An 11,904-nucleotide genomic window follows, 5' to 3' on the forward strand; every position below is an offset into this window, starting at 1 on the left:
AGACATTAGTGGAAAATTTTTGCTTATATTATTTTCGTTTCCCTTGCTCACTGAGAGAGATAAAACAAAGAAATGTATCAACTACTCTGGAAAGACACTAGGCCTTGGATTGGCTGCATATTATTGTCACAAAGAAATGACACATTTCTGTTTGGTTTTTTATAAACTAAAAGGGCTAATTTAAGTTAACATTTTGAACTGATGTTATTTGCAAACACCATTGTTTGTCAGTGACCTTGACATTCTGACCCCAAATCAAGACGCTTCTTCTTTATCCCAAATGCATGCAATCCATAAGGTTTGGTAACTGTGCATGGTGAAAAACTCATTTACTGTGTGGAAAAAGTTTTTCTCTTTTTTCAGTCAGTGACCTTCACCATTAATAGGGTTCTTTCTTACCCCATATGCAAACCATTCAAAAAGTTTGGAAACTGCAGCTGCTGAAAATATCAAGATAATGTGCTGAAACTATTTTGCTTCTTTCAGTCATATTGGCCTTGACCTTTAACCTTTTGGCCCTGAAATCGATAGGATTCTTACTTACCACAAGTGCAAGTCATACACAAAACTTAGCAACTGTAGATGTTGGCATATAAAAGGAAGGGGACAGGCCTGTATTTAATAAATATTTGCCAACATTTTATAAAGGGGTGTGTTTCATCTGCTTAACATCAAGCATACAATCATTAAACAATATGGTAAGTTCCAAGATAAGGTCTTTTGGATGCTGATATCACATCTTTGCTAGCTGAGGGTCATTGATCCACATTGACTCTTGACATATTTAACAGGATCTGCTACTGTAATATCTGATGAACAGATGCAACTGAAAGAAACTGATCCCAAATTTGTTCTATATTTTGCATTAGGTGTCTCAATAGATGTTCTGACGCATTTGTCTCTTTTGCAATCCCGATCTATATTGTAACATTTCTTGAGTGATCTCCAGTGCTAGGCCAAACTACAGCCAGCTTGTACAGGCAGGATCTACTTTATTTGCATACTTGACAATTCCTTTGATCCAGCCATAGATCTAACACATGTTCAGTGCCACAGAAGAGTTTTTTTTTTAGGTAAAAACTGTGGATATTTGTTTTCCACAACTGGTAGGTCGCTGTGATCATGCTACACACTTGACACCTCCTTAGAGGTGATCACCCTCTAACAAGATCACACAAACTGTATGATTGAAATGTGTCACTAAGAGCAAACTCATTTTCAGCTAAACTATGGCCAAAGGTTTTGAATTGTCAGTGATTTGTTAGTTACTAAGTCACTCAGATATTGTGCTTTTGCAAATTTATACACTTTAACAGTTTTACAAATACTGGGAAAATTCTTACCATGAGGATGAATTCTTTCACTTTGAACTAGATAACTCTGCACAGCGACATTTAATGTCAATCACAATAGTGTTGAAGATACTGCCATTTCATTTCGATATGGTGATGAAATCTAAGTTCATTTTACATGTAGATATGCACAATCACTACTCATACAGCAAAAGCTAGAGATTAAAAACCTTTGGGAACCAGTTACCAAACATTTTTATTAAACCGACCTATGCAGTAGTGCTGTAGATGATACAACATGATAGAAATGTTGGTGGGCCATTCTGAGTTAACACAAATATTTTTGAGAACAAGACACTCTAACAGTCTGAGGTAAACTACAGAGATCTAGCAGCCAACATAACATTTGGTTATGGCACCTCATAGGCGGAATGGTCAAAATGGTGGGAAGCTAGGGGCTGATAATCCCAGCCATGATCAGTTCCATGGCCCAGAAGAGACCCAAGGGGTAGATAAGGGTACCCCTGGTAAGAAAGCTGAAGTGGTATGCTACGGCTGCAACAAACCTGGCCATATTCTCAAAGACTGCAGGAAATATCATCCCACAATAAATGCAGTGACATCAGGCACTGGTAGAAGGTGTAAACCAGTAGACTGGTCGAATACAGCAACAGCTAGGGTAAATGGAGAGAAGGCTACCGTGTTGTATGACACTGGCTGTAGTTATCCAGACTTGATGGATAGCAAATTTGTTAAATCTGCTGATTACACAGGTAAGTCCAAGTTGCTAATAGGACTAAAGATTATCTCTCAGTTGTCAACATCAACCTTGATTTGCCATATGTGAAAGGAAGAATTCAAACAGTGTGCTTGTCAGGATTGTTGCATGATGTAATTTTAGGATGCAGGTATGTGTTGCCACAGCCTAATCCTAAGACGTGTACACCTGTACACATGGGGTCCATAGAGACAAGGTCTATGAAGTGAAAGTCAGGGTCAAAGCTGCTGAACCCCTTGACTTCGCCCATAGAGAATTTGCTACCTGGTGAATTAAGGAGAATTCAAGAGGAACATTATACCCTTATCAGGATACGCAGGTATGCAAAGGAGCTGTCCGTGCAGAACTTGCCAGATGGTGAGGTAGGGTTAGTGCTGAAACAGGGTATCGTGCATCAATATGCCTGGAAGGGGTCCGAAAGGTATAAGCAAGTGATTGTACCTCAATCTAAGAGAGAAGTGCTTAGGTTAGCACATGAGAGTCTACTTGGTAGTCACATTGGTGTGGCAAAGATGATAGATAGGTTAGTGAGGGAATTCTACTGTCCAGGTGTGTATGGGGAAGTAAGGATGTTTTGTCTGTCGTGTGACAAGTGTCAATGGGTGGCACCTAAGACTTCACATCACCCAGTGTCACTAGGAACCACCCCTCTGTTTGATGAACCTTTCTCAAGGATGGCAGTGGACTTGATAGGTCCAATAAAGCCTGCATCAGAAAGTGGTGATCGTTATATGTTAACGATAGTTGATTATGCTACCCTATACCTGGAGGTCGTTGCATTGAGAAACATTGATTCAGTTACAATGGCTGAGGCTTTGTTAGGAGTTTGGTCCAGAGTTGATGTTTTTGAAGAGATACTAACTGACCAAGTGACACAGTTTGTTAGCCAGGTGATGGAAGAGGTGAACCGGTTACTTTCCATTAGGCATCTGACTATTACTCTGTATCACCTGCAGTGCAATGGTTTAGTAGAGTGCTTTAATGGGACACTGAAGCAAGCTCTGAAGAAGTTGTGTGAAGGTCGAACCAAGGACTAGGATTGATACCTTCCTACAATACTTTTTGCGTACCATGGAGTACCCCAAGTTAGTCTAGGATTTTCACCTTTCGAATTAGTTTATGGGAGGACAGTGAGAGTACCCATAGCTGTACTGAAACAGTTATGGATGGATGAAAAGGCATACGAGGAAGTACAAACAATGTATCAGTATGTTGTTGATCTCCGTTACAAGCTGGAGGAAGTTTGCTACTTGGCCCAGAAGAATCTCTGTCACACAAGGATGTAAAGCCAAGTACTATGACAAGAGGGCAAATGAACGGAAGTTTGAAGTGGGTGACAAGGTGCTGTTGTTGTTACTGCTGGAGCACAACAAACTCTAAGTACATGTATCCTGGTTGTTGTTGTTGTAGGGTTTAACACATTTTTCAGCACAAGATAGGATATACATGGCGGCCAGTATTAATGGTGGAGGAAGAACCGGGAAAACCCTGGAAAGAACCACCGACCCACGAGAAGCTACCGGCAAACTTTCTCACATATCCACATTTGCCAAGCCGGAGACTCGAACCCATGCAGACAGAGGTGAGATGGCAGTGATCCGTGACGGAGAGTGCTTTAGACCACTCGGCCACCCGGGGCATCTCCAAGTATCCTGGAAGGGACCGCTCAATGTCATGGAAAGGAAGTATGGACAGAACTACAGTGTCCAGGTAGGAGATAATGAGAAGCTGTACCAAATTAAGCTTCTTACACGTAATCATAAAAGGGAGACACCCACTGAGTTCATGGTTGGTACAGTTGTGACTGAAGAACCCGACGACAATGGAGGAGTGGCAGAAGTGTTTACTAGTTGTCCTTTGACGAGGGATGAAACCTATGTCGACCTTGTCCTTGATGTAAGGTTAACGCCAGAACTATGTGAAGAGTTGGAGAAGATACTACACGACTACTCAAGTGTCTTGACAGAAAGACCAGGCATGACGGATTTGAAAGAGTTCAGTTTGAAGTTGCTGGATGAAACACCTGTGAAACTGAAACCCTATCTACTACCTGATGCAAAGTTAGAAACTGTACAGGACGAAATTAGAACTATGCTTGACTTAGAGGCCACTGAACCAGCTGATTCTGCATATAATTCACTGGTTGTTTTGGTCCAGAAGAAGGATGGTGATCACTGCTTTTGTGTCAACTATCAGAAATTAAACAGGATCACAGAATTTCAGGTTGAAATGTTACCGGATCCTGAGCCCATATTTGCCGGAGTAACAGACGCCAAATATTTTTCTAAAATAGACTTGTACAAGGGATATTGGCAAAGTCCAGTTCATAGGAACACCATCCAAAACTTGCATTTGCAACACCAGATGGGACATACCAATGGGTAGTCATGACTTTCAGGGTCCAGAATGCACCCAGCATTTTCACCCAAATGATGAGGAAACTGCTAGAACCTTGAAGTGGGACCTGTGTTTCAAATTTCATGGACGATTTGTTATTGACAACACCTACTTGGGAAGCTCATATGGTCTAACTGAGAAAAGTTCTGGAACAACTTACTAGACAGACAGGGCTCACTGCCCAACCATCTAAATAAGATTTCAGAGACTGATTTATCTAGGACACACACTCAGTGAAGATACATTAACCCCAGACAGTGCTAAAGTCAAACAACTTCCAGCTATGAAGACAGAAGTGCAATCTTTTTAAGGACTTGCAGGTTATTATTGTAAGCATGTCACAAACTTCAGAGCTATAGCTCGTCCATTGACTGACTTGACAAGAAAGAAGGTTCCAATGAAGGTTAATTGGACAGACACTTGTGGGAGAGCGTTTCAGACACTGAAAGATAGGTTGATGTCAGATGCTGTAGTGAGACTACCGAATGTGACAAAGGACTTTGTCTTATATACCAATGCTTCCGACAGGGGTCTTGGTACAGAGCATAATTATTCTGTTAACGAAAGAGAATGCCTAGCAATTATCTTTGGGATCTCTAAATTCCAGCACTATCTGTATGGGCGAAAGTTTATTCTGGAAACTGATCACCAACCACTTGCTCATTCGGTCCAAGCTAAACTGACAAATGGACGTTTAATGAGATGGTCATTATTTCTTCAGCAACATCAAGTCCAATTACATTAAAGGAAGCACCAATGCAGGAGCAGGTTGTCTGAGTTGACTAAATGATTCTGAGGTGAACAGGTCACTTCAGGACATGTAAACAATAACTTCAAATGCAACTTCAAAATTCGGAGAGCAAAATCTCAGATTTTAATCTTAAAGGGGGCCTATGTAAAGTGTCAAATTTTAAATTGTATTGAACCTTAAAGTTGAATGCATTGAGCATTACAAGTTTATCACATTTAAGCCAGTAAAGTCTTTGTGAAGGGTCACTTCAACCTTTCTTCTTTTCCCCCCCCCCATGTCAGTGTTAAAACTTGAAAGGCTAGCATTTATGACTCAGTGAGACTGAACCAGGGCATTGCTACACTGTCCTGAGAAACTAAACATCTGAGCTACAATCATAACCGCTTGATAGAAATCCATGTGAAATTATCATTTTCAAAGGAAAATTTATATGCACCATAAGCTATCGAAAATCTGACAAAGGAATGATTATCTTGGGAAAAATTTAGGAACTGCTGCTTACAATTAGGCAGAGTAAATTAAGGCATACACTTTAGAAGCAATATGAATTTAGAGTGACAACCTTGGTCAATATTCTTTAGTCTTAAATATCCTGGTAGAGGGAAAGTCTTACTCCGGGACAGCCTAAAAAAAATAGTGATTTCCATAAACAAGAAATGGGGTCCAGCTGGCTGTCTTGTATGAGGAGACAGGGTTTAGTGCTAGGACTCATAATTTCTGAAAAAGAACAGCATTAAGGAACAGCTTTCTGGGGAGAGACAGGACAGTCCAAAGACAGAAGTCCAAAAGAAGAAGTGACGAGTTCAGAATAAAGGACAAGGAAATCCAGAAAGTGGTTTAGTGTAGAGAATAGGAAGGCTCAAGGAAACAGGAAGATGATACAGTCAAAGTAGGAAAGTGATGCAACCAGTCACGCTCTTTTCACCATTCGTTATTATGATGAAATAAATCCAAATTAGACACTGCTATTAATTCTGTTGACATAACTTAGATTGAATTGGAGTTGCTGCTATTAACTGTTATTGATTTTTTTTTTTTTAAATTCTTGTCAAAGGGGGCTCGTATTGCATTATTTCTTCCCAATAGCCTTGCTCAGTTCTCTGTTGAAATTCTATCTTTCCACTTCCACCGGTCTATACTATCAAAGGAGGTCATCCTCTAGATCATGCCAGCCAAATCCAATTAACCACCCCTCTTACTAAGAGGGCGATGTTACAAAGGTGTATATAAGGAAAGAACTGAGGAATCCGATTCATTCTGATTTTGGATTCATCTTCATTTCTTGTGTTCCTGTTATACGTCTGCAGACAATATTTATGTTGTAGTTAGATATTGTTTGAGAGGAAAAACGTTTCTTTGGACTCTTTAGTGGAAATATAAAAGTGCTTATTTTTTGGACGATAATTATATTCTGGAACAGTTGTGAATTATTCAAAGGAGTTCTGTACGAAGCCATCTTGACAACTTCATGATTCTTTGTGGACCAGTACATTTCCGGCTTTAAAGTTTATATGGAGCTTTTCATTCTGTTGGACTTTCATAGAACTTTATCAGGATTATTCTGGATTCACTTCATAATACTGTAAGTTCCTCTAATTTTCATTTATAACTTTGATTCTTTACCAAATTTTACAAATTTGTTGGTTTTGCTTCTTTCTGTTACTTCAATTGTGACCATAGAGTTGTAACAGCAGTAATGTCTGGTTTATATTCATTACTCTATATGTAAAGATAGAAAACTTTGCCCTTTGGACTTCATGGATAGCACATAATGATCATCCTAATTTCACTTCTAAAGTAAAATTTTTGAACCCGTTGTCTTCAAATGCCAAATGAAATAATTTAATGTGTTTCTGGAAAGCATTAAAATAAACAAAATTATCTTCAAAGACATACAGAAAATATAGTACCCAAGTAACTGAACTAAGACTGGGAGAGGATTATCTATAACAGAAAATAAGACTGCATATCAACAGCTTTAAATTTTGTTCTTTTGATCTTTCATCATGTTTGCTATGATCTAATACTAGAAACTTTTAGTATCTAATATCATAAACTTTTAGGGTTTAATGTCCTGGCCTGAAGTGGACAATTTTAAGTCAAATTTAAAAAAATACCTATCAATTTTGTCATGGAAATTCTTTAAAACCTATTTCTAAGTACATCAGTTCTTCAAGATCCATGTGCTTATATTTCTAATTCACCTGCAATTTAACAAGCTGTGTTCCGTCAGCATCCTGGAATATTGGAACAAAATCAAAGTCCATGGATAAGTGGAGACCAACATCTCCTTGTGGCTTGGTCTTCTTCTGAGAATAGTAGTCATTAAACCGAACATCTGTATCATACGTGTACTTGTAGACCTTCCCTTTCTCATAGGATAAACTTGCACCTGCCAAAGAAAAGAAAATGGTAATTTGCCCCATATTTAAAAATGGTTACTGTTAGTCCATTACTATTAAGTGCATGCTAATCAAACCTTACTCAGTCTAGTATACTAGAGAAGGTGATGGTGGTCAATGTCCACACATACACCTTTTCTGATGAAAAAGCAATGTTTCCTATCTACCTGTAAACTAGAATAAACTGGGAAAATCTTCACATTGGTTTCATAAGGTTCTGCATGATTCATTTTCTTTAATACATCTTTGAACTACCTATGGTCAAGAATTTTGGGTGATCTGCATCAAGGCTCCAGGTATGATTTTGTCCTTTCAGCAACCCCCAATACACAAACACCACCACCACCCCTAACCACTCAAGGACTCCCAAACCAGCTATATCAATTCACTCACCCCTTACAGAACTTTGGATACTGGCCTCTTAAACAAAAAACAGAAAAACAACAATGCATAACTTGGCTAGCTGCATGAAAACAAGGAAACTAAATGACAAGGCACTCAAGTTTATTTTACTAACTATGCACTCAGTGACTGTTAATATATTTCTCAGGAAATAGCTAAGAGTGGAGTACATATACATGAAATAAAACTACTCTAATGCAAAGTATGTATAATTCAATGTTCAAGCTCATCTGATGAATAGTTGCTGCCATTTTACAACACAAACATGTCCTTATTAATAGGAACATGTGCTACTGGTAGTTATTTTCAACCACTCTTCACCCACCCACCTTCCCTGGGATAAGATTGGGGACAGACTTGCTGCACAGGAAGGCTATTCAAAATACCCTTTCCCCAAGGGTAAGTTTTCTAAAGGGGAAGGGGGAAAAAAATGTTCTTAGTGAAATCTACATGCAGTTTGCCTATGCAGAGGTAAAAAGATGCAGTGGTACTGAATCAATTATAAAAAAAAAATGAATTTGTCCTACAACTGCCCAGAGAGTTAAAACAAACTTACCTATGTATAGAATAACAACCATTGTGGTCAAATGGACCATTTCTAAAAATCAAATAACCAAGGCTCGTGGGAAAATGTATCCAAAACGACTTTGTAGAAATGGCTGAGCTCAAATTAAAGTGACAGCATCAAGCATCAAACTTGGTGGGGTGTGTGCTATTTTGGAAGAGGTCCATACATTATTACTATTCTTGTTCCACCTTTGAAATATTGACCCATCTACCCTCTAATTTAATTGCATCAGTCAGTGGTATAGCTATGCATATACACAACCACATATGTGCAATGCAGAAAATCAAAACAATCTTTTCAAAGTATAACCAGTGGAAAATCTTCTACCCCACCCAGCACAACTGTTCTCTTACAATGCCTATAATAGAAAACTGTCTACCTATAAAACTTAAAACTTGCCTGGAAATCTAAACATCACCTAAACCATTGAAAATAATGGAATGTTCCTTAAAAATAAAAAATAAACAAATAAAAAAAATAAAAAACCTGGGAAAATTTTACCAACAAAAGTGTTAGGTCTGTGGTTTGCAATGGATCTAATACATCAAAATTGCAAGGTTTTAAATACTGTATCCTTGTAATATATTAAATGCTGTAGAATATGGGATGATTGTAAACACTTTGTCTATTCCAAACACCATTTCACTGTAAATAGTCCCTGTTTCCTCTGACCCTTACCACCCATTTTAGATATTTTGTTAGATATTTTTTGTTGTTGTTTCTAAGATTTATATTGGGCTGCAAATCACACAGCAACAGAAATATCATATTGTTTAAATTGGGGTTAGAATGGTAAGAAGAAACTCGAACTACATCATGCGGTGATTAGCATCTCGTGTTGCAACATACATGCTTGACTATCGTGCAAGCTTGATTTTGTCTATTATAATTTACTTACATGCTGTAAAAATGCAATACACGAGTACTAAAACTCTTATATCCACAGCTTGACGAAATGCCATGTTGATACGATCTCAACACTACTGTAAAGACCGACAAACGGAAAATGCACTCGGCATTTTGACCCCGAGTCCACGTTCAAAGTCCAGCCTCTGATCTATAGCAGCCTAACGTTACATAGACTCCGTGAGATAAACACGACTAGTTATCAGCGACAATGAATCAGTTGGGATGTGGCATTAGATGGTTGGACGACAATTCATTGTTTACATACTTCTTAAATGTCAGATTATGTGATTTCGACAAACCGACTTTCCTCTCCGTGGTACATTGAAGTGCAGTAATGACTGGGGCAGACTCCAGCACCCGAAAGCTACGAGGCGGAAAGGCCTAGAATCCAAACTCATAATTGTAATTCAAAATACGCTTAGCTTTGATTTGATCCAACTTAATCAGATTTTACACGAAAGTCTTAGCCACGCAGTGTTATCGTTTATTCCTATTACGATTCTTTAGACACAAAGGTGTACATCGGGCACATTACAAAGTTGTTGAGGATGCTGTGATGTTTGCACGTTGCATGCCTTTTAGTTTTCGACAAGGAAGCAGACGACACAAAAAAGGCATAAAATTAAATATTTTAATGCCAGACTTTTGCACATAACATTGGCCTATCAACACGTTTTTTTTGGGGGGGGGGGGGGCTCTCTTATTTAAAACAAACAAACAAATGTAAAACAAAACAAACAAAATTTGCGGGTTCAGGGATGTAAACTAAGTCTAATGCGCCCTAATCCCTACTAGGTGCATTCTTTTTATAGTGGGTTACCCCCCCCCCCCATTGTAACAGAACGTGAAGATGTTACACTTCGGTGGAAACTTCAGAAATTCTTTACTTGCAATTGCAAAGCTGTATTGTGTTTTTCTATCCCTAAGGAACTGACCATTTAATTTTTGGGGGTGAGGTGATGGGGGGTGGGGGAGTCTGGTCTTTTCTATGGAGTTAAATTTATTTCCTTTTGACCCAAGATAATTTTGTTTCAACAAATATAGTATTATTTCTCCACACCACACCCCATCATAGACCAAGACAACCTAAATTTCATAGGTTATATTGGATTTAGCGAAGACTGAAATAACAAAATGATATCCTTTCTAAATGGACACTTTCAAACACTGGAATTTCAACAATACTAAAAAAAAAAAAATGATCTCGTATTGTAAACGGATAGGATCATTTTATGGAATTTGTCAACAAATGTGATTGAAATATTTATCTGTCAGCATATATGATCAATGCATTGTGTCGTATGCGCGCAATCAGCGGAGAGCTTCTAGACAGCTCTTGAACAATACTACTAACTTTCTTGTTGGCTCTTTCTTCTGGTGCAAAGTCATACCGTAACTGGCCCTGCACTGTACCCATTCAGACTGAGATTCAGATGCATGAAATTTACCAACAAATTTGATTTTTGTCAAGAATTATCAACAAGAATGATCAATGTATTTTCATCAACAAATATGGTTACGTATGGTTTTATGATCAGTGTATTTTTTTTCACCAATAAGTATGATGTTACAAGGAAGGGGGGGGGGTCGGACCAGTGGCGTCGCTGGGGGGGGGGGGCGGGTACGGGGTGTGCGGACCGCACCGGGTGACACCATCTCAGAGGGGTGACACCAAAATGAAAAATTGCAAATTTTACAGAGCACACACTGCTCGGCCTAGTCGGATTTCATAAGCGGATAACCGATCATAGTTAAATACATGACTAGCAGGCACAGCAGTGGCGTCACTAGGGGGATGCGGGGGGTGCGGACTGCACCGGGTGACACCATCAGAGGGGGTGACACCAAAATGACATTACTAAGGATTCTGTATGGTCTGTTACGGAAGGAGGACCATGGGGGTGACACATGAGCTACCGCACTGGGTGACACCAACCCGAGTGACGCCACTGGGTCGGACAGCCCCTTTCGGCTAGACAAAAAGTATACACACAAACGTACAGTAACTTGTCACTTGAAATTTGATCATCGTTTTATTCTTGCGCAAGATTATTGGGTAGTATGCACACTTTGAGTAAATAGACATATCGACTTTTGCTTTGGTGCCTTTTAGATAAAAGTCGGTGCCCTTTTGCCGTTCTGTAAACCTTCTCCAACACTTAACCCGATCCGACCCTGATATATGTGGCGATTGGGGGAACAGTGGGCGATTAAGATTACCCCCATATGCCCAGGGCCGTAGAGAGCGTGCCTCTCCTAGTTCGGCGACGCTTATGGGACAAGGGGAAATCGTGTTCGAATTGGGCCATAGGTTTAACATGGGAATGGTATTATAGGGACAAATGTGTTTATGAGGGCAACGTAAATGATTGGGACAATGATTGGGGGGGGGGTCGAGAGTATAT

At 39.3% G+C, this 11,904-nt stretch overlaps 1 protein-coding gene across 1 annotated transcript in view; it reads right to left on the reverse strand.

The window, feature by feature from the left end:
- Positions 1-9,827, reverse strand: part of LOC149803206 (microsomal triglyceride transfer protein large subunit-like) — a 144,367-nt gene extending 134,540 nt beyond the window's left edge. The window contains exons 1-2 of the mRNA XM_089952828.1: positions 9,489-9,827; positions 7,423-7,610 (exon numbers count right to left, since the gene is read on the reverse strand). Of these exons, the coding sequence (XP_089808954.1) occupies positions 7,423-7,610; positions 9,489-9,552 (252 nt within the window). The 5' untranslated portion in view covers positions 9,553-9,827. The remainder of the gene's footprint in view (positions 1-7,422; positions 7,611-9,488) is intronic.
- Between the last annotated feature and the right edge of the window lie 2,077 nt (positions 9,828-11,904).

Source organism: Sinohyriopsis cumingii, chromosome 3, assembly GCF_028554795.1.
Source record: "Sinohyriopsis cumingii isolate HCF-2022 chromosome 3, ASM2855479v2, whole genome shotgun sequence".
NCBI lineage: Eukaryota > Metazoa > Mollusca > Bivalvia > Unionida > Unionidae > Sinohyriopsis > Sinohyriopsis cumingii.